Genomic DNA, 24,000 nt, shown 5'->3' with positions numbered 1-24,000 from the left:
GAGGTTTAGCTCTCATGTGGGGTATAAAAGGTCTTTCTTGGACATGCATTGGGAGAATACATACTATCTGAATATTTATTCAAGAAAATGTTTGATGTTTTTATTGAGAAAGTGCTTGATGATGAGTGGAAACAAGACCAGTAATTCCAGTTATAATCCCCAAAAAAAGAAAGTATACTATATACCAAGAGCAGTGCTTCTCAACCCAGTCCTCGCGGACCCACAGATGATCCACATTTTTGCTCCCTCAGAATTGCCAGGGAATTGGGAGAGAGCAAAAACGTGGACCGTCCAGGGGTCCGCGAGGTTGCTTGCTATTATTGCCTAACAGAGCCTTAAATGAACATGAATTTAAAAGTTGACTTATATATCAGGAAGCAAAAAATGACGAGCAAACTAGATGTAAAAAGATTTCACAGTTCTGAGTAATAGCCTATGTTTTAACATAGGTTAAGTATTGTTGAATATAACCTGAAGTTGATAATTAGTCATAATTTAAAAGAGCTTAGCTTAGCTGTCTTTCATTATCAAGAATGAGCCGTGAGCCTTTCTAAAATGATATGCTTTATTTATGAAAATAAGAGATACAAAGACAATACATAAATATATCATATACATGGTTCACATGTAGATCACATTAGATTCAATCTGCTTCATGATTCTTTGATAAAACAGTAACAATGGCAACACTTTTAGTACAATGCTGCACCTGTGCTCGTGAGGCTCAGCTACTGAACAAGATCAATGACTCGCTGCTAGAAGTTCAATATTAATACTTATGCATTTTGATACAGAACTGATTATGCAATGTATGTGCAATCATCATTCATTAATTCACTTGCATTTAATTCACTATTTTACTTTCAATTCAAATAATTATTCACTTTTAATTCAAAAACTGCTATGGTGCAGTACAATAAAGGTCATAGAAATCACAAAAAAAAAATTGGCATACATAGTATAGAATATTTAGACTTTTTAATTTTTGCAGGCACAATGACCTTCTTCCTAGAGTAAATGTGAACACATATATTGTATGACTGCAAAATCCTCACTTTAATATCACAGCTTATAATGTGTAAATGATGTCCATTTAATTTTTGGTGAGACTGCATTAATGGAAAATCTTTGCAGCTAAATATAAACTGACATCGGTTAGCGATATAACTCTAGTGCTGTGCAGCCCTCGGGTTCCCTGTAGAAAAGTGGAAATAAATCAATTAGCTGATTCAGAAACAATCGACAAGTTCCAGGCTTGGCGGGCTGGTGCCACTACTAAGGAGAATCTTAGGAGCCTCTTGCATCACAGAGGGAGCATCACTAACAGGTCTTATGACGAAGTATTTTATGCAACACGTTAAACATGCTGTGATGCATTATGGGTAAGTATTCGTAAGTATACGACAAATACTGATTTAGAATAATGGTTAACAGCAGTGATTGATACATTACACGAACATCACAATGCATTTCAGTTTCCTGGTAAAGAGACGGGCTTAAATATCAGATTCCAGAAACTTTGTTTCCATACAGAATCATAATACAAAGCCGGGTATAATATCAATCTGCTTATCTAAGCAAAACCCAGTCTGCAGTTATTTAAGCAACTGGGTCCTCAAAATTAGTAGACATGAGCTTGTGAAAAGCTCCATGTTTAATTTAGAAATTCAGAATTTTGCCACTTATAACTCACTGTATCCGACAATAGTACATACAGACAACATTAATGGAAGCTATCAATTCATTTAGTTAACCAAAACATTTTAGCTGGATAAAAACCTTCTGCAGTAATTATTATATAAAACTGTGCATCAAAGCATCATAAAAACACACAGAATTATATAGCAAAAGAAAACATATGGATTTCCACTCCCTCGTTTTTCTTCCTTGACTCTCCAGTAAGAATAAGGTGATATAATCCAGAAGATGGCAGTGCAGTGTACACTCTGATCATCAAGACGCTTAGCAATGACTCTCTCTTTCTCCAGCTGCGAAAAGATGAAATGTATCCAACAAAGAAACAAATAAAAAATACACTAAAACTACTTCTGCAACTTCTGACTGGACCTTCATCAGTCCGGATTTTAAGTTCACTAGTCCCATGTTAAACATAAGGTGCTAAGAATCCTGGACAGACGTCCCTGATCATCAACATCAATCAAGTCATTCTACTGGTCGGTTTTAATCTCAAACAAGTTGAATTATTTTCAAAAGCTTTTTCAACTCAAATGACAGTTACTGATTCTTCAGACGCTCCCCTAAAATCCCAGAACTGTGGATTTTTTAAAAAGCTATCCTGCTGAGCAAGACCTGGTCTGTCCTTCTGGTTCTGGTGGTTCTCATAGAACCATGAGTTCTCTTGCAGGATTAGCTGTGCCTCATGTACTGTGATTCCTGTGTGATTCTGGTCATAAAACTGGTCAGTAGTAAGTCTGGTTGCTCTCCAGCATTCTTTGCTCCAACTTCATCTTCAGTTCAGAGACCAGCGCCGAGCTGACTTCATCCCTGTTCCGACGGAACTTTCGGTTGGTTTTGGATGCCACTTCCCCAGAGACGGTGGGTACTGTCTCTTGCCACTCGCCGTGTCTGACACTGGACAGAGGTGGCACGGGTGTAGTGGGGGCGCAAGGGGGAGGAGGTGGGGGGCGACGCACGTTGTTGTTCCCATTGTGATTCTCACCATTGCCCCCTCGAACCAGAAACTTTTCAGAAGGGTCTGCCCGAGTCTTGAACGGCAACTTGGAAGTCCATGGCTGGTAGTCTTTCGGACGCTTCCTGATAACTCGCCGAGTGGGCATTACTCTATTAGACTTTGTATTGCGCATGTAAATAGCCGTTGAAATCAGGACCGTCACAACTACCATAGAACCAATCAAACCTGCGACCACACCTATGGCTTTCAATGGATTGTCCCTACTTTGCATTAAAAAGGCAGCCATGGGCCCCTTGAGCTGAGTCTGTAAAAGAGCACAAAGAGAATATCTTTAATCACGTCTGTAGGACTGTTTTATTGTTTGATCAAGCCATGCAAGCAAAAGGCATGCTTCAACAGAGCAATCGCAAGGCATTGCAGGCAATCTGAGCAGACCAAACAGGCAATAATCCCCAAGTAAACTGTCAAAACACCCCAATGATCTCACCCTGGTGTGGGTGAATTCAAGCAAAGAGCTTTCGTCTTTCACATTGCTTTTCGACGGCAAGGGCCAATGGCAAGACCAAAACACGGCGTTTGTGAGTCTTGTTTCAAAACTGTGAGGAATCCAAGGTATGATCAATATTATAGGGTATCAAGGTTTGAGTTACACACCCTGACTAGATCAGAAGGGTCAATAGCAGCATAACACTGGCACATCAGCAGCTCCGTTGTGTGATTGACCTCTTGTGCCACATGCTAAAACTGAACGTCTGCAGTGTTGTACACGAGCTCTGTATCTCATCTGCGTAAACATCTTAGGGGCGTCTTATTGAGTGCATAACGGCACATTGCATTTGTTGTGTTAACTTAGGGTGAAGTGATGTGCCTCATTATCTTGGTTATTCAACAAACAGTTTAGAAAAATGTTATTCACTCTGGTAGTAGCATGAAAAATGAATAGTAATGTTAAATGAGAATTTAAGTAAGCTTTGGCAATGCCTCTGCTCTGCCAGAATTAAATATGATTTGGTATTTAATGTATAAATATAAACCCAACAGGATTTGGAACTGCTATCTATTTAAAAAGTTTCAATAAACATCCATTTACCTTCTATAGTGTGCTCTAGTACTCTTTTACAGACGTAAACAAAATCCTCAAAATTGTGTTTTGGGTATGCTAGGAATGTCATAATTTGCCTGTTGGTTGTCATGGAATCTGTCTCCGTATAATCTTTATGATCTTGCCCTGGGGTCTAACATGAGACTTTTTAACAGCTTTACAATAAATGAATGTAGAAATGAGGACAGTCATTGAAATGGCAGAAATTATAATGCTGAGGCAAATCTGAAAAACAGTCCAAGGATGGTTTCTGAGACCCAGGAAGTACGAGAAAATTCTGGCTTTGATCTGAAAACGCAACACAAAGAAAACTTGTAAAATATTCCGCGTACCAGACTCAAGGCAGGCTGTGATCACGACATAAAAATCATCATAACTAGCTGCGCCGGTCGAAAACAAAGCAGCAAGCAAAAGATAATTAGACAGAACGCAACCAATATTTTTCATGCAATAAAACTAGATTTCACAAATTTCACCAAATTTTCGTGAAGCCCGTTCATGCACATGGTTCTTGCATGTCATGATATGGAATTAAGTTTGAGATTGTTTCATTGGGTTCTATTTCAAATACCACACCCACTGTGGCTATGTTAATCATTCCTGCTTTTTATGCAGTTTAAAGCAAGAATCAAGAAATTTCACTGAACCATTAAGTCAAAAAAGTGGAGCCGTTGACCAAACAACATCTTCCACTCATCTTAAGTGAAGGTACATATTTATTGTTCAGTAAAATTCATATTATCAAAAATAATATGAAGTCATCATTTCTGGCCCTCTTACCGCTTCTGTGAGGTCAATCTTCACTACTGCCGTGGTGCTGAATGATGGGGAGCCTCTGTCTCTGGCCTGGACCACCAGCGACCAGGTGCAATCCTTATGCTTGGTGATGTTCTGCACGATGTCCATGGACTTGATGTATGACTTCAGCACAATCTCTCCTGTGTCCATGTTGATGTCGAAAATGTCACCTGGGTCAGCTTTCATGATGGAATACTCAATGACATTGTTGGGTTCTTCTGCATCGTCGTCGATGGCCTGAGATACATGTATGGTTCAGAAACATTACTGTGGTCATTCTCGTGATTCTCCTATACAGGCAATCCCGGGTTAAAGACGTCCAATTTAGGGACAACTCACACTTATGAGCTGCCTGTTTTATTAAAAATGTGTGTTATTAAGAACTTCCAACCCACAGACAATTTGTGCTTAGGGACTGCCATAAAGTGTATTACTTTAAAATTTCAAGTTAAATACACTGCTTCGTAATAAAGAACACATGCACTACTTTGAGAGGGTCATAAGACCATTGTGCAGCTTCAGCTGTCCGTTGGCTCAAGGTACAGCATGTAGTTACTTCTGTTATTACTGTATAATCACTATTACAGACATTCCTCACTTAACGGCCGAGTTCCGCTCCTACGACTAGGAGTGAAGCAAATTAGTCGATAAGCGAGGAACCTCTTGATGATGATATGCCACCCTGCTGTTTCCTTGGACTGGTCGGACAGCTGGTCGTAAGTCCGGGTCGTCATTAAACAGGTAGATCCTTATGTAAGGAGTGTCTGTATTATGTACCATATTATTATTATTATTATTCTGTTTTACCTACCAATTTGATTTAAAGACTTAGGCATTGGACCTCTTTCATAACCCGAGGACTGCCTCAATACATTGACCTTGAGTGACCTTGAGTTCTAAAGCGGACAAACCTCTATTTTAACAGGGTCCCCGATAACCATGGTCTTTTCAAAAACGTTGTCATCAAACTCCGGCGGGTGGTCGTTCTGATCCACAACCGTGACAAAAACCTCAGCCAGGCTGTACTTTCCTTCTGCGTCTTCTGCCTTCACGTAGAAGTTATACTTGGACTTCACTTCGGCATCAAGGGCTGCCCAGGGCTGCGTGTAGATAACGCCTGACGTGGAGTGAATGATAAATCTGAAGGGAGAAATGATGGCATGTAACTCAGCCTGGAGTAATTCCACTCAATAGTGTGAAAGACCATTCATAAAGAAAACTATTCAGATAATGGACTATATATACTATGTTGGGATCAAAGCAAGCCAAGATGCTTCTTCAGACACGTCCCAGTTACATGCAATGGTGGGTCAATAATTTGACTATAATTTATACTGATCCCAAAATAGATGGGCACCATTGGCAGCATATTCATGCGTTTTCTACATTCTAACAACTTTTATCTCGCGAAAATTAGCACTTTGTCTTGTATCTGTGAGATTTCTCACTTTCATAATTGGACTCCTGCTTTGAGGTGAGATCTGAACCTCGATTTGCATATCAATATATGTTGCCTTGGTTGCACAGAATCCTCCTAAACCCAGCCCCCACCTCCCCCCCACCCCCAGCTGTCACAGTGCACGTTAATTGGCCCTGTTGCCTGAGACAGCCCTTGTAGTCTATTTTTTCCTCTAATCCAATTAGAAGATTTGCCGGGCCCGTCTTTAAGTAAGCTGTTTGTGCAGCAGGAAGCCAAGTGAGCAAGAGGATGACCCAGCCCTGCTCCACAACAGACTACCTTCAAACAATAGTTCTTTACGTTACCGGGGTAACGGCCGCCAAAGCCCCTCGACACCCTTCAGTACCACTTTGAAAGTGAGTAGTGCAACAAAGCATCAAGCACAGCCTCAGCAGTTACAGATGCTGAGATGTCAGAAGACTGGGATGCACAAAAGACAAATGTGTTGCCCGTCATCATTTCCACACACACGAAAAACTTAGTGCCAGGACTACAGAATATGAATGAATTGTGACTAAGCAATGTTACAGTATAGGCATGGAAAACTGAAGAAATCAGCAAGTGATTTCCATAGTATTGGCTGAGTTTTTTTGGTATCTCCACTAGAACTCTGTAGCATAATGTAAAATCACCCTTAATGGGCTTGTGGTATTTCTCTTTTTCCTCTCTGATGCACAGGCAGAGTGTGAAAACCGCTGATATTGCGTAACTGATCAGTTCTGCAGGATTTGACCTGATGCCTTGGCACGACACTTGCCGGGGGTCACTGTGAATTTCACTCACGCCAATCACCACTGGTATTGCATGAAAAGCATGATAATTCAACTTACAAATCAGCTCCTGATCCATATATGGTGTATCTTACGTTGCCCCAGAGACCAGAGTCTGGATCAGTTGCCTGAAAATTATAAAGAGAGTAGATGACATGGAGAAAACACTGCTGGAGATGCCACAGGCGGGACGGCCAGGTCCCTGCTGGTAGATGTACTCTGCGATCTACACAGAAGTCAGTATATTGCACTTTAATTCAGCCACAGACCCACGGCATCTGTTTCCTGCTCATTTTGCAGATTGCAGCTGCTCTGTAATAAAGTTCTTGCAACATATGTCGAGGTTTTAGCCCTGAAAAGAGGATTTCTCTTGGTTTTTTCCCTACTTATTACCAATGCAATTATCTTCCATTAAGTGACTTTTATGGTTTGACTTTTTTTTCGTTTAAAGCTAACCTTGGGACAGTTGTTCTCCAATTATTCATATTATCCATCCATTCATCCATTTTCCAATCCGCTTATCCTACTGGGTCGTGGGGGGTCTGGAGCCTATCCCGGAAGCAATGGGCACGAGGCAGGGAACAACCCAGGATGGGGGGCCAGCCCATTGCAGGGCACACTCACACACCATTCACTCACACATGCACACCTACGGGCAATTTTAGCAACTCCAATTAGCCTCAGCATGTTTTTGGACTGTGGGGGGAAACCCCATGACGACATGGGGAGAACATGCAAACTTCGCACACATGTGACCCAGGCGGAGACTCGAACCCACGTCCCAGAGGTGTTCCATGTTCTGTAGTTTGTTTTAATGTTCTGTAGTTTGTATACTTTTGTATACAAAATGTTGTATATGTTTCTAAAGAACATATTTCCATAATTAATGTGATTTAACACATTTAGTTATTTTTAAAATCGTCTTTGTTGCTTGATTGACATAAACAATACTTTTTTCAAATGATATTCTTTTGCCAATCCTGCTTGCTGTGCATTGCCTTTTGTTTGGCTACGTGACGTGAATGGAGTGGATTCGGCATTACTCACTGTCACGGATATGACAGAGGAGCCGCCGGGGGAATTCTCGGGGATCCTGGCAATGTAGAATTCTGAGGAGAACTTCGGAATGTTGTCGTTGGTGTCCAGCAGGTGAATGATGATGTCAGCGGTCGCACTGAATCTCTCAGGGGTGTCAATCTCAACAGCAAGGAGCTGTGGGTAGATGTTCCGTGCTTTTTAAATGGCGTGATGAACAACACCAGCAACAGCAGCGTGGAGGAGTGGTCAGTGATTCCAAGCCTTGATTTTCAGGTCTCCGTCAAGCACTTTATTAATTAGCCATGGTTGTGCTGCTCCCTAAATTCATTTCCAGATTCAAATCAGATCAGTCTGTTTACTCCTAATTCAGTTTCATACTATTTAAACATAAAAGATTGTTACATAAGAGCTCTAAGCAGCTAAATAGCTCATGTAGTTAATGTCAAATCAAGTCAAGTGGGATTTTATTGTCACCCTAACCATGCTTAGTACACTGCATACAGTGATGTGAACTGCAGTGCTACATATAGGCCCATACTGTATATAAAGCGGCAGTGGGAGTCAGACACATTAACAAGACTGACATACACTGTAAATTCGATCAATGACGGAATGCATAGAATGCAATGATGGAAGCAGCGGGGTAATGTTTGATGAATAAATAAATATCAAAGATAAATAACAACTATTTGTAACACCACAGTAACAGAGCAGATGGCAGAAAAGTGACAAAGTGACGGGACGACAAAGTTAGTTAATTTCGATGCAAATTTAGAAAGGGAATTAGAAATTTTGCTCTGAATAAAATTAATGGACAAAAAAAAAGAGATTTTCTTAGAACAGTCACACCTTTTTCCCCCCCGTCTACACATATTCTACAGCCAAGTGGTATAGCAACACCTAATACCAGCACGGAGTCCAGATAATGTACCGGGGCTGGCAAATTCATTCAATCAACAGATACATGAGGTGTAATTTGGGAGGTGCTCGGCTGGAGCCAGGCTGGCAGGGCCGCTGGTGCCTCGGAATTGTCTATCCCTGCTCCAGGGTATCGGCTTCAAGGGCGCGCTCTCCCCCACCGCGTGGGAGCCACATGCTGGCTTACCATCAGTTAAAGCACTGGGTAAAAGCGTAAAAAGCACAGAGGATCCGGCAGAACTGGAAAGACATCAACAAGGAACATGGACACAGAAATGAAAACATTCGGGTATTTTTTGGACAGCGAAGCTTCCAAACTCAAATTGGAATAAGAAGATGGAACGTGATATAGTAATAGAGTGAAAAATCCACCTGTAGTAATACAACAAGCTATTATTTTTTTTCTATTAATAAGGCCAAAAACTATTATAGCTCGAAACGCTCCAAAAGAACACATTGTCAAGGTTCCCAGTTTTGGTCAGTGAGACTGTTAGTCTGCACATGTCTGTAATAGGTCTGCAAACTCCCCCAGCCCTTTGACGTAGATAATTTTAGGTTTATAATGGAATAATGTACATATGCCTTGTAGCAGACAAAATGGGGGAAACTGGGAGAAGAATGGGTCTTATTCTGAAGATGGAGGTCCGCTGTAATTCATGGCTGGGAGTGAAGCTCTTTTTAGAGCAGCATTCGTACCTTGAATGCCAGAGAGTGGCGTCCTTCGTAGTCGATGGCGGCGGAGTTCTCCACTATCACGGTGACCTGCGCTTCATTGAGCACCGTCTGTGGTACCACCCGCAGGACGTGACTCGGTCCCACGAGCCTCAAGTTAAATTTGGCATTTGCACCCTGCCGGAGAAGCCACGTTTACACACAGACGCGTGACGATTCTTAAGATACATTTGTAATTCCTCTGAAATGATAAATAAATCCACATTAACTTCAATTTACTGAAATCTAAGGATTATTATACAGCACAAATGGCAAATAAAATTTCAATACCAACAGTGGGTCTTTATTTGTTACTTTAACAAAAACTGGGTTTTTTGACTGTGCTGCTTCAGCTGCTAAATGTTCTAAAAGAGGAAAACGCATTTCCTGCGATGATGGCCCATGTGCACTCATGTGGAAATGCAGAAAGAAATTTGCGTATGGCTGCTTATTTCTTCATTTATTTAGTCATTGAGGGGAAAAAAGCCACGAACAGCTCACTCCCGGGGATTGGGGCTTACGGTGGAAATTATGCAATTTGTTATCATTTTGTAATCATAATGCGAAGCGATCAGAGCAAACGTGAAGCTCTGGAACAGCTATTTACATAACTTACAATGTTTAACTTCACCCACAAAGCGTATCATTTACATTATGAATAATAAACTACTTTAAACTGTGTTTCTTGCTACTGGGGCCGTAACATCATCTCTCACTGGAAAATATTTCAATAGCAAAGTATTTCCCTTAGAAAAGGAAACTCATTTGATAAGATAATCCAGCTTCTAACAAGCACAAAGATACAGCTAGATTAAATTATGATGCAAATGTATCGGGAGTTTGTAGTTGGTGCTGCAGGATTGCTTCCAGACTGTTTTTCTACAGGTCTTTGAATGCATTAGTCAATTGCCTGACTATAACAGTACTGATCTGAAGGATTAATGCAAAAACATGCATGGAAGTTAAACTTCTTTTTCTACATTCAGCCATACATCTATTTCCTATACCCAGTTGTCATATGCAGGGTCATGTGGGTCCGGAGCTTATGGCAGATGCAATGGGCACAAGGAAGGAAATAACCCAGGATGGGGCACCAACCCATCACAGGCTTAATTTGGGAGCCTCACCTCACATTAGAATGTTTTTGGACTATGCAGGGACCAGCAAACATGCAGACTCCATAGATAAAGCTAGGATGGAATGTTAAACCCCAGTGCCACAGGTGCAATACAACAGTGCCTACCACTGCACCCCCATGCCATCCCTATCTCATCCATTCCAGTTACTACTACAGAATAGCTTGTTATATAGTATGAAAACAAAAACTGGGTACCTCTATGATATTTCAGACAGACACCCCAGCTCCTTTCCCTTTATGTGACAAACCCCGCCGTGACTTGGCTGAGAAGGATCTCAGGCCTACCTGATCGGAGTCGTTGACGGTTATCATCAAGCCCCTCAGGATCTCCCCTTCCGGTGGGTGCTCGTACATGGTCAGCTCGAACTCGCTCTGCGGCCCGTTCTCCCCGTAGAAAGTGGGAGGGTGGTTGTTCAGGTCCTCCACTCGGATGGTCAGCGTGGTAGTAGTGTGGTCCAGCAGCTCCCCACCTTCACCCAGCTCTGACGCCTGCAGTGTCCATTTTGACACTAACCTGTTACCACTGCATCCAGCTATAAGAAGTACTACAAAAAACTAACATATAACCACTGCATCTAGCTATATGGAGTACTACAAAATGCTAACATATTACCACTGCATCCAGCCATTAGGAGTACTAAAACAAACTAACATATAACCACTGCATCTAGCCAAATGGAGTACTACAAAATGCTAACATATTACCACTGCATCCAGCCATTAGGAGTACTAATACTAATCTAAAGTCATCTGCAGAGTACTCTAGATGCCTGTCATTCATTAACAATGATACTTTGGCAAAACATATGAGGTCACAACATAGCCACAGTAATCAACTGTTGAAAACTAGATTATCTACTGTTTTGCAGTTCTAACCATTTCGAATAGAACCATACTCTATATAAGCAACCATAACTTAGTTCCCCTTATGTTGAACAACTATAATTTTGTTGTTTTAATGTTTTTTTTTATTATTTATACAAAGTAGTCAATAAAACATGTTATTACAGGAATCCAGCCTAAGTACATGCAAAGGTTTATTAAAATTGCTTTTAAAGGGGCAAAATTGCCTAAATGTTCCCAAAAATATCGAAACTGTAATTATTCTTACGCATGCATTACTCTTCAACTTGGGTATCAACACAATGTCAACATGCTGCATATTCAGTATGCATATTTCATTTTGTTATTTGCCGATGACCACCTGATTCATATCTGCATATATTAAATCAGCATTGAAATTGTTTCCCTAGTGCCGAGATCACATCAGTAGCAGGTCAGTGTCGGAAAGAGCATCGTATAATGATGTTCAGCAGCATAGACCTACCTTTATTTTCAGCTCAAAAAATTCTTTATTAAGGTAAATAGGATAAGTAAGTAGACTGACACATCCACTTGTGCTGTTTATGGTGAAAACGTCGTCACTTCCTGAGTGAGACACAACAGAAAGAGGAGAAAACGGGGAAAATCTCCGCAATAAAGTAAAAGTAATTTTGTTAACAAACGAAAATCAGCAATGATAAAAAAAAATGTGTTTAAGCAATGCTAATCAATACTAAAGGATGGTACAATGTATTTTGAAATATAATTTTGTCTGCAAATTTTTCATTCAATTTTAAAAAATGTAGCTCTGTCACTGAATGATGTTAAATATTTTTTATTTTTTATAAATCTCTATTTTTGGGTACCTTATTCATGCATAACTAAAAGAAAAATTGCAGTCATATTGAAAGAGTGTATAAATGTTACCAGACCCAAAAGCAAAACACATTCAATTGTAAGTCTTATTAGTGCACAACAGAAACCCAGCAACTGACCTGTGAAAATGTGAGCAAATCTGGAATAGTGGTATTTATACCTTTTTTTGTTACTTACCATTAATAATTGCATACCGCATAGGATGAGGGTTACCCTGGTCTCCATCTCTAGCATAAACAGTGAATATTTCAGAACCCTGAAACACAAAGATAGAGATGAATATTTAAATATGCACTACACCAATAAAAATTTTTATTCACAATTTCACTTGAATCTTGCGATCTGCAGAAGGTAAATATTTAAAAGATGGATTGATATTATTTGAATGTGAATCACTAAATCACAAATGACATAATCGCTTCAGTTAAAAATAACTGATTGCTTTTTATATTCTAGGTAATATGGCTACATAATATCCATTAAATCACTTATAGAATGTTGCATACTTCCTATGGGGAGAATTTCATTAACCTTGTTATTTTGATCTTCATAACCACTTACTGGAATTGAGACTTCATAGACATATCCAAAGTATGGGGTGCCAACAAAGGTGGGGGGAGTGTCTTGGGTGTCAATTACATTGACTGTCACAGTAGCTGATGATGACATCACTAGATACTTTCCTTTGAATTTTCCACCACCATCCTTAAGGATAGAAAGACAGTTCGACAAGTTGCAAACTGAATATGGAGCTGTGCATTCCTCTTCCAGCACACTACACCTTTTATACTCAGTCAATATTCAGATAAGCCACAAAAAGAGGACATAATATTTGTTTTAATTTCATTTTTATTATATATTTATACTGTATATTCCCACAGACACCCCCTTTTGCAAATCTATCAGTAATGAAGGTCATGCAGTGAAAGGCTTTAAATATTTTGATCATTGTAAATTCTGTTAATTATAATGAAGAGTTCAGTCATCAATCATTCAATGAAAAATTCAGTTAAGTAAATGGATATTCATATACTGCATATATCAGAAACATTTTCTGCAATACACTGATATCCAACCCAAGGTCAACACTAACTTTGTGTTCAATGCTGCTTGGGATAGCCCCCCCCAGCGCCCACAGCCCCCCCCCCCCAGTGAGTGGTTAGAAGGTTGGATACATTAATTGCTACGTATATCCACAAGCCTCACATAAGTATCACTGTCCTACTGTTTATTGATGGCACAGTTTTTACTCTTTTACTCCACTTTATTTTTGCCAGAATACCAAAATTATGCTCCTCATAAAAACAACGTAAGTCCGCTCACCTTGGCGAGCACCCTGATGACGTGGGTTCTGCAGGTCTCGTAGTCCAGAGTCTCATCAGGTTTTATTCGTAGGACCCCACTGTGCCCATCTATGGCAAACTTGTTCATAGGGTTACTCTGAATAAGGAGAAAGGTTCACTACAATGTAAATGGAGTATGATGCATTTATACATTCAAAGGGTCTGCAAACTTGTACGGAGAGTCATGGAGGAGGTTTTGGTGACCAAGAGGGTTTCAACAAAGGAGGATAGATGAGGAAGGGGTGGGACTGATCAAGGAGTTTTACTACTGCAGGGTTGTGGGATGTATTTCACATCTGTCAAAGGTACAGAAATGTAAGTAGAAATCTTGATTTCTTGGAAAACAAACTGGCGCTTGGCATTTGTTCAAGTACGTCTTATCCACACTAAGTATCCCAGAGTGGGGGTTGATCTTAAATATTTACTGTAACAGTACAGGGGCTTTATTTCTCGTGTTTCACGTTCCGCTGCCAATCCTGCATGTATATGCGTGTAGCTCAACGCCTCTCCCAAAATCTGTCATTCGGCCTGAATGATACTTTTCGGATTCCCAGGATGCAGCCCACCTGCATGCTTATGATTCTGTGGCAAACGCTAGATTAATCATTCGGCGAGACTCTCGCAGAGTCACAGAGTCAGGGCGCAGGGTTAGTCTGCTATATACCCTGAGCCAGCATCACAACTGCCAGGGACAAAGTGCTGCCTGATATTCCTAATCGGTTACAGGCAAACCCAGGCCGCCGCTAAGCCCTCAGAATTGCATCCAAATGTAATTGAAATTTAATCCTGGACCACACAAGTATGTATCGCACTTGTTCTTTTTGGCTGAAATTAAATGTACTTGCCTCACATTGTATTTCCATTTCCCGTACAGAGAGATTAACTGATTTTATCCCCCAGTGTCGCACTAATTTCCTGCCAAAAGCCTTCATGTCAAAGGCAGTCCTACACCCCGCTGACCCCCCCCCCGGACCCCAGAGGATCCCGGACGCTCTCACCTGAAGGTAGTAGGTCACGCTGCCACCAGAACCCATGTCTCTGTCCAGAGCCAGAACTTTGTAGATACTGCTACCAGTAGCTGCGTCCTGAGAAAAACATCAAGGTAACTGCTGCATATGAAGCTACTACCCAGTGTTCCACTAAACATATATAATTATGCTTGCACACACTGACCTAGATGAAAATGAAAAGTTGGCTAAAATTAACTCAATAAGGCATTTAAATCTGTTACACAGCATGGTTTCTGTTTTATTTGTCTCCATTAAAAAAATCTACAATAAAAAAAAATCATTCTTTAAAGCATACATACCTCTGGGACATTTACTACAAAGGGCAGATTTTGAAACTCTGGTTGCTGATCATTGGCATCCGTGACAAATACTCTTACTTTTTCAACCACCTACAGCAAAGGCCAGGAACAAAAAAGATATTTGTTGCAGGGAATCCGCATCTTTTGTCGACCGCCAACAAAAAGCATTGAAATCTGTCATCAGGCTTACTTTGTTGCGTCCATCTGTAATACTGACAAGGACTTCGATTTCATCTTGTTTCTAACAAAGCCGAAGAAAATTAACCAAAATGTGATCCAAGCACTGATTACAGACACCTCTGGAGCTATTTCAAATGCAGACGTACTTCTCTGTCCAGCTCCTCGATGAGGGTGACATTCCCAGTCTTAGGATCCACTTCAAAATATTCCTTGGACCCTTTATCAAAGGTCAACCCAAACCTAACTGGATCATTTTCCGGGTCAGTTCCATTGAGGGTGTATATGTGCGATCCTGAATGACAACGGATGGGAATTGATCGACATTTAAAAACATACATATGGCAGATCATGGAAAGATATCCTATTGGCTATTACTAAATGCACCTACACAATGATGCGATGCGGTTGGTATATAAATGATTTGCAAAAGACATGCAAAAACAATGCTTGATGCATCCATTTAATACCCCTATGCTGTCCGTCTTTTTATTAGACCATTGTGAATTTAATAATTCCTCTTTGTTCCTGTGTGGAGTGTATCTACAACCCAGCTGTCAGGTAAACGAAACCATTCCTGCGTTTCTGGAGGGCATTAGTCAGTCTATAAGCCCATAATTAGCTGAGTGGGTTGAGAAAGACAAAAACTTCCAATTTTCATTAAACAGTTTGTCCCACTCAGCAAGACAAAGTATTCCATCTAATTTGACTACCTTGTGCAAGCGGCCCCTTTTGATTTAGGACTTACCGATGGGAGTATCTTCTGAAAGGCTGTATAAAGCCATGTTCCCACAACGGCTGTCTGGTCCGTTATCAAAAAAATAAGGGGCGTAGTCGGCTTGTGCTATTCACAGGGAATCAAATGAAATAAATTCAACCAAGATTAATAAGAATCAGAGATCATTCCTTCATGATCTAGTGTTACAATGTTGAAAATCTAACTCCAGAAGACATCACACCAGCATTAAATCAATTATAAGAATTATAAATTATGTGCTTCATGTCAAGGACATTTTATACTATGTTATTACAAAAAAAATTCAGTTCCCCCACTACAAACAATTAATAAAATGTAACCAGTCACATTAACACAACAGATGCTTTTCGAGGTAAAATAAAGAAAACTCACTTCCTACTGATGGAACTGATGAGAACACGGGAAGAAGAGCAGAAAGAAATGACATGTGAGGAGAAGTAGGGGGTGGGTTTCCCAGAACTAGCAGAAGTGTAGTAAGGCTGCAGGTGAAGGAGAGACTTAATGGCAGTATTCACCGAAACTCACCACAGCAGATGTGCACCACAGTGAGAAGCAGGAGAAGCGGCGCTATCTTCACATTCTTCATTATGAAAGATGAAAATCACAGGCTGGAGCAGGCAGACGGCCGGCCGAGGACGGTGCGTCTAGCGTCCTTCTCAAGGTGTCACTGGCTGACTGGAAGAAGCTGAAACAGCGGCTCAGATGCTAATCCAATGACGCGTCTTTATTCTGCAGACATCTTAGACGCGCTCGCTACTCCCCAATTACAACAATTCATTTCCCATGAGGGTCCCAAGGGGGCGTAGGAAAACTAAACAGCTCAGGTGCCAGGAGATCTTGTGCAATGCAGAGCCTGGTCAATAGCAATGGAATGGCTCAGGTGCTGGAATATTTCAGTTTAAATGGGTCCAATGGTGGTGAAAAGATTCTTCTGAATACAGCTAGAGAAAAAAATTACATTACTTGAAAAATCACAACAGGCAAGTCATGTATTTCTTGCCATTAAGTTTTCTCAACAATATATTCTCTTATGTTTAATGACATTATTAATATATGTGCTATTATTTATTTTAAAAAAATTAGTTCAAGTCTACTTCTAAAAACATTAATATATGGAAATATACAATCATAGGAATTTATGTTCTAAATTTCTTTAAAATTTTATTTATTTATTTATTTATTTATTTATTTATTTTTATTTAAAGTTATTTTATAACTTACAGCAAAAATGAGCCATGAAACTGTCTCAGAAAATAAATGATACAATAAAATATGAATGCACAAAATAAACAAATTTATTCTTGTTTAAAGATAATAGAACAAGAATGAATACAAATCCAATATTGTTTGTAAAAATTTGCTCCGGGACATTTGTTTGTGTGTACGTGACTGTTCCCTGTTGCATTTTGCCACTTATCCACCAATTCCCAGTGCAACAGAGTCCTCCATATTGTTTCTTGCATAGAGACATTGACTTTCAGGGTGCTGACGTACTGCACGTGACGCCAGCATCAGCCAATTGAGCAGAGTGGCCAGCAGAGCAGCCCTTAAATAGAAACATAGACCTCAATTACGTACCCTCCACTCCCAATACAGATATAAGGGTTAAATTAGCTTCCTTTAGTTTAAAATTTACATCACATTGCTAGTGATATATTGTCTAATTTGATTTTTTAAAACAATACTCTAAATGAAGTACATATATAAGTATAACATGGGTTACATTTTTAACCTGTCATAAATTTCAGAGACATCTGGATTTTCTAGATGGTAGTTATTTGCGTGACAAATGACCTAGATGTATGCCCGAACATTGGAAGCCCCTGTTGCTGCTGTGCCTGTAGAAAAAAAAAACAATTAGCATCCCTGATAAGCATTAGCATCCTAAAATCAAATAAATGTGATTTAGTGCATCCATCATGAGCCACTGTCACGTGCTGAGGAGCAGGAGTCACTGGGCAAAACGACTGCATCTCCAGGCACTCAGAGGCGCTAAGATATTCTCGTCTGCAGTGACGCAAGCATGACGCCGAGCAGTGGCGTGTCTTTCTCACGTTCGCGGGTTTAAAAATACTCCCTGATATATTGTGACGTGCTCACAGAGCATACAGGCACAGCCAGACACTAATACTGCCCGTTCCTAATATAAAACACTGCTATATGACAAGAAGAATTAGTGCAACCAGGGCTATCAGAGGGGCATGGATACCCGGGTAGATTCAAGGGGCCTAGTTCTTGACAGGGGCCATGAATACATAAGGTATGTAAAACTGGGTGGTTGGGGGGGGGCAGATTTTCTAGGTATAACCTTCAATGTAACAGAAATACACATTTTTGTGTATTTCATTTCATTTTAAAATATTGTGTTTACAGATACTTCTATATGGAGACAAGGAAGGAAAACCATCTCTGAACATTCATAAGTATCACGCTGGTGTTTTAGCCTGGCAATCGGCACAGGACCAAGAGGACGATAGAGACCAAAAGCTTCACAGCAAGCTCTCAGATAAACTGAAGTTTAATTTAGTGATTGTGGCTACAGTCACCAGCAAATACAAATAACCTTGACATGTCTGTTAAACCCTTTCCGGCTCGGAAACTGGATATTTCCAACTGCCATTCAAGATATTAAAAATTCCAGCCAAATCTTAGATTGCAAAGGTACCAACAAAAGCTTTCAAGCAGTTCAAGTAAGGGTTGAAATTACAGCTTTGCGCTATTTGGTGGCCACCACTGTCCAGACAGATGTGTATCCTGCAAACAATTATTAATATCCTCCTGTTTCATCAGGGTTCACAGAGCTGCCAGTGAGCATCTGCAGATAAATAGATGTCACTGATAGAAAGGCCTCTGGCCTCCATGTCCTTTATATCGGAGATACCTGTTAATAAAACTGCCTTTGGGATGCACTTTCAGACCAAGCCCAGGTTAACATCTGCAGTTTCTAACTAAAACCATGTTTCTTTGGCCAATCCAAGCCATGGCATAACACTGACATATTCTTCTTGGTCTCACGTGTGCTGAAAAGCACATACAGCGTTTTTATCCCGACACTCATTTCCTGGCATATCCTTTTTAATATGCTGATGGAGAGCATTAAGAGCAGCTCTTTAAGAGCAGAAGTGTTTTATTAAGCTTAAAACAAAAAAGCTCATTATGAAATGACACTGTGGAGCTTTAAGCCTAAACCCTCAGCATGTTTGCGACAACAGAAGTACAAAGGGTAACCAAAAAACATTACTGAAAGGTCCTCTGAACGGAGAAACAGCACAGCTTGCTTTTGAAGACTTCAGCTTGTGAAGATGTATATGCTCGGGAGTCTTTCACCAAGTCTGACAAGAATTGAGGTGGCAGACAAGATTTCCTGTGTTTTCTTTCTTCATCATTATTGAGTAACTGTTAATAACTGTGCAGTGATACATAATCTGCATGGATCCTTAGCTGTCTAATTAAGACTGAGGGCAGTTCTGTTTAGGATATGTCAGTTTGAAGAACTGTCTACTTTGCACTGGATTTGACTGGGTCCAGCACGGCCCATTAACTGTTTGACACCTCTGATTTTAAGTAGGTCAACAAATGGAATTTTACATATTTACCTTTAATGGCATGACTTACTTTAATGGCATGACCTACATTTACTGCATATTAGGCAGTTTAACACATATTTGATTTACATTGTTATGCCTATATCAGGCTAATTCACCCTCACAGAAGCTGATGTCATCCGGAGCTGCAGACATGCAATGTTGACACAAAATGTTTTTTTTGTCGAACATTTATTTAAATTACTTTCTCTTGGAAAGAACTCCGCGACATATGAATCACCCTATTTACCACAACCTATTAACCTCTCCTCTGTTGTCATTTGGCTTTCTGTCTTTAATATGTCATCCCATTTTTCATGTTTTTGTATTACAACACACCCACGTAAAGTGCTATGTGGAAACTCTGTTGTGAAAGGCGCTATACAAAAATGTATTGAATTGAACTGAATTGATTTGCGTCACAAAATACCTCTAGAACTGTATGAAATGTTGCTGAAGCACTAACCAGGCACAAGCTCAGCAAACTAACCGGCTCCGCTTCCGTAAATGCTAATTTCATGCTCCGATGTCAGTTTTATTTCTCTCCGGTGTTCGCTCACGCTGCGAGGAAATCCAAGCAATACAAATTCTGCTTTAAACAATAGGAGGCTTTACTCTCGCCTCCGAGACCTGATTGAAGGACACTATGCCTAATGCCACCTGGCTCCCTGCTGTTCAGGGCAGTCAGTATCACGGGTTAAATCTGAAGCGTATGCCCCCTTTGGTGACATAGGAGAAAAAACATATTGCATGGCCACCAATTATAACGCGTGGCCACGAGATTTACGAATGCCTGGAAACACATGAACGAGAGTGGATAAAAGTAAGTATAATTTTATAAAGAAATTATTATTTTTTTTATTGATAACATAATTGTGAGAAGACACATGTTAACTTCCTAAAGGCGTTATCGACTAGTGCATTAGACCAGCGTACAACATCTCGGAAACGTAACTCGTTCCCACGCTTAAAGAAAGTAGTGGCCACCACGTAATTGTCTCATGGCCACGCAATATATATTTTTTTCCTCCTGTGTCACCAGAGGGGCTCCGTAAAAGGCTGGTAATTCCAAATTAGTCTCCTTTACAAGTCATGCACTTTATGCTTCCAAAATTTTTTATTAATACTGGGTGGAGTGAAGATTCCCCGCAAGGTAGCTCATAATTGACACAGTTGTGGAACAAGACCTGCCAGGCTTTGCACTTATCATGGTTCATTGCTGAGCTGGGCAAACACAGGACCTACTGTAACAATAACTGAACAAAGTAACCAAGTCTGCTAAACATAACAAGCATTATCCACTCAAAAATTGGTGGATCTGACTCCTACTGTACTTAGGAACTGTGCAGTTTACCCAAATTCACAGACGTCTTTAATTCATCTTTAAATCAGCATGTCTGTCCTAAAGGTGAATGTTTGGGTTCAACATTTGCAGGGACCAAATCAGCCTCCGAACCCCAGGCCCCCAAAACACACTTGGAACCCCCACAGTGTTGATAGGGACATGTCCCTGTCATCCATATCTAAATCTACGCCCTTGCACCCAAATGTATTCTTCCAGAATAACTACGCACCCATAGCAATCACCTAATTCATCTCAAAAGCCAGTGAAAAACTGATCTTCTTCTACCTGAAAACCACCATTACTATCTTCCGTAGATTGATGTGTAATTAGACATGTATGTCTATTATTCATGTAAAATACTTTTGAAGTTATTGTACGGTCAAACATAAAGGTCCTACATTCAAGAACAATTCATATTAAATGAACGTGTCAATAATCACATACATCCTTTATTGATGTAAAAAACATTAAATGAATGTTTTGTCTAACACATAAGTTCTACATTGATGAACAGTGCGTATTAAATGGATCTTTTGTCAGTATTAGTTTTTATGCATAATTCTTTGAATGAGCTCAGTTGAATCATGGACAGTGGTTCCACACAATTAGAATGAGTATTTTGAAAAGGAGACATTTTTCATTTGAGAACATGCCATGAGTTTTCTCAGCTCTAATTAAACCGTCTGAATTAATTAGAATAATGTAAAAGCAATATAAATGTTTATTAAGAAACAATATCGTGTATGATAGAATGTAAAATATATGTGAAAGTTTTGTAATTTTCCTGTAGGTTTTTAAGTTCCTTACATGTCAAGAGTGTTTTTGGTATGAATGCGGCCATAATCATGCAAGAAAAAACACTTGCAGTTAACATATAAAAACCTCACGAGTTGCCATATTTAATTATAAGTAAAATAAATTGCTTTATATGAACCACTCATTTATTTTTTTTTCATGTGAGCTGGAACTCAAAACTCTCAATTATGTATAAATGGTTACCAGCTTCAGAAAACAAACCTCTCCACATCACCCTCTAGAAAAAAATGTTTTAGCTGCATGCTGACATGAATATTTTCAATTTAATAATAATGACACTTCATTGATACTGACATTCTCTTCTTGCCTACTCTATGGTCTATGTTACACCAACAGGTGAGAGGGAGCTTGGCAGCGAACAGCAGCCACCTGCAGCCAGCACCCATGGAGCTGGGGGCTAAGGGCCTTACTCAAGGGCTCACAGACATGACTGTTCTGCTGAGGGCAGGTTCAAACCAGCAACCTTCCAATCAGGTGTAGAGGCTAAGCTTGCTGAGCCACACACTGCCTTGGAAGGTAATTAAAGGTGTTTTCAGGAAACTTCAAATTAACATTGATTCACATACTTGAATGAGGTCTTTAATGTTTTAAATGAACGACAGACATCAGGTATAAACCACTGTTCTGGTGAGAATGGAAAATGTTTTGTGTGTAAGGCAAACTGTAAAAGCAACGTTAACAGCCTCTAGTGGTGAATGTTGGCATTGGGCTTACTACTGGAAATCGCGTGAGAAGCAGAGCCATGCTAATCTAAATGGCAGCAGCAACTTTTTTATATATATATTTGTATTTTATTTTCAAGGTTTTCCTTATCTTTTTTTCCTATTGATGAAACAGACAATGAAACGTTACATTTCATATGTATCTGTTTTTAATGTGTTAGGTTGAAGAAACAGTTGTTAATCATTTCTGTATGATCAGCAATGAGTGTAAATATATATGTATACGTTATTTCTTATCTTCTAGCCACATACTCTTAGCTATTGTACTCTAAGTAGGAGGTTAACAGCTGCCTACTTACATAAGAATCTCACTTCCCTCTCTTGCGCCCCCCATTGACTATAAATAAAGAAGCCAAGGGGAACCACCCTTTGTAACACATTCTGCTGTAGTTTGCATTGCAGAGAGTGTGGGTACCCTTGCAAGTAAAACTGTAACCTGTGTGTGTCTCGTAAATGTGGAGTTGGGGTGGAAACGCCGGGCGCTTTCCCCAACAATAAGGTTGAGGGCTAATTTACAGATGTTAGCAGCAGCTGCCAGTGCCCTGGTTTTGGAATTAATCCTGGTGGAGAGGGCAGATGGTGGAAAAGAGGCTTACCACGCTAATGCTTCTTCATCTAGTGGAATACAGGGTCAGTCCACTGGGAAACATAAGATAAAGCACATCTACCGTCATTTCCTGCTTTGGGCTACAGAAATATTGCACATTTGACAAGCGCATTGGAATTGTATTGTAATTGGACACAAGCACTCATGGTTTTCTTCGATGTTTTCCAACAGGTTTCTTTCAGAAACCTGTGTCAAATTCTCTTAAAACCTTAATGGAATATCTAAAAGACACTGACATATTTAAAGGACAAAAAACAGAGATTGTGTTGTTTGGCCCTCTGATCTTACCTGTGCTCCTGCAAGTATCTTCGACCCTCTGATAACCTGCTGCATGCCTTTTGCTAAAACCCTAGGTGTAATTTTTGATGGTGCCCTTAAATTTGACACATTAATTCAGTTGCCGAAGCCTATTTCGATTAACTATGGGTATTAGCCAAAGTTAAGCCGTTTCTTTCTGTATCTGATTTTGAAAAACTAAGTCATGCCTTTGTCTCCTCTCTGCTAGACTATTGCAATTCATTATACAATAGAGTCAACAATTTGTCCCTTGTTCGTTTAAGTTAGTCCAGAATGCTGCAATCAAGTTCCTGACAGACATATGAAAACGATCCTGACTACTCACACCCTTATTATTCCTCCCTATTACTTGGGGCGCTTTTCCACCGCACAAAGGACGGTACTTTCGCTTTTCCATTCACTTCGGGTCAAGGACCAGTACCGAAAGTGCCAAACCGGAGGAGGTACTTCTTTGGTACTTCGGGGTGGACTGGCAAACGTATTTTGTCGATTGGTTATGCAAATAGCCTGCCGCTGAAACACAAAATACAACCGGCACCTTTTGAAACACACGGCGAACAGCGAGAAACTAAATAAAAAGCAGTAGAAACAAAAATATATATATATATACACTGTGGGTAGTTAGGCCCTGTTCTCAACTTTGTCACCCTGGCAAAATGGGAACAAGCTGGAACATAGGCAGGAAAGAGAAGGGGGACGCTGGGCCGCCTCGTACTGCCAGTAAACTTCGGAAAGCCGAAGGCACACGGATAGGGTCA

The 24,000-nt window shown here is 40.1% G+C and overlaps 1 protein-coding gene across 1 annotated transcript; it reads right to left on the bottom strand.

Annotated features, from left to right (window-relative positions):
• Positions 1–547: 547 nt before the first annotated feature.
• LOC125715996 (cadherin-related family member 1-like) lies at positions 548–23,928 on the bottom strand. Its single transcript, XM_048988194.1, has 19 exons — positions 23,234–23,928; positions 22,935–22,977; positions 16,397–16,556; positions 15,863–15,958; positions 15,264–15,409; positions 15,128–15,178; positions 14,938–15,027; positions 14,627–14,713; positions 13,609–13,725; positions 12,847–12,990; positions 12,463–12,541; positions 11,915–12,015; positions 10,873–11,076; positions 9,435–9,587; positions 7,830–7,994; positions 6,843–6,910; positions 5,465–5,693; positions 4,536–4,790; positions 548–2,957 (listed from the first exon to the last, which is right to left on the bottom strand). Exons 3-19 carry the CDS (start codon positions 16,455–16,457, stop codon positions 2,421–2,423), a joined length of 2,583 nt encoding a protein of 860 aa, XP_048844151.1. The 5' UTR covers positions 16,458–16,556; positions 22,935–22,977; positions 23,234–23,928; the 3' UTR covers positions 548–2,420.
• Between the last annotated feature and the right edge of the window lie 72 nt (positions 23,929–24,000).

Source organism: Brienomyrus brachyistius, chromosome 20 (genome assembly GCF_023856365.1).
Source record: "Brienomyrus brachyistius isolate T26 chromosome 20, BBRACH_0.4, whole genome shotgun sequence".
NCBI classification, from domain to species: Eukaryota; Metazoa; Chordata; class Actinopteri; order Osteoglossiformes; family Mormyridae; genus Brienomyrus; species Brienomyrus brachyistius.
This window is presented reverse-complemented; position numbering and strand designations above follow the sequence as displayed.

What these genes read in the sequence shown, in the direction of transcription:
- LOC125715996 (XM_048988194.1), bottom strand. Translation starts at nt 16,457, where the DNA reads ATGAAGAATGTGAAGATAGCGCCGCTTCTCCTGCTTCTCACTGTGGTG. An exon ending in TCTATGAAGTCTCAATTCCA is followed by an intron (nt 12,542 to 12,846) that starts GTAAGTGGTTAT and finishes TTTGTGTTTCAG; the next exon opens with GGTTCTGAAATATTCACTGT. An exon ending in AGATTGACCTCACAGAAGCG is followed by an intron (nt 2,958 to 4,535) that starts GTAAGAGGGCCA and finishes GCTCTTTTACAG; the next exon opens with ACTCAGCTCAAGGGGCCCAT.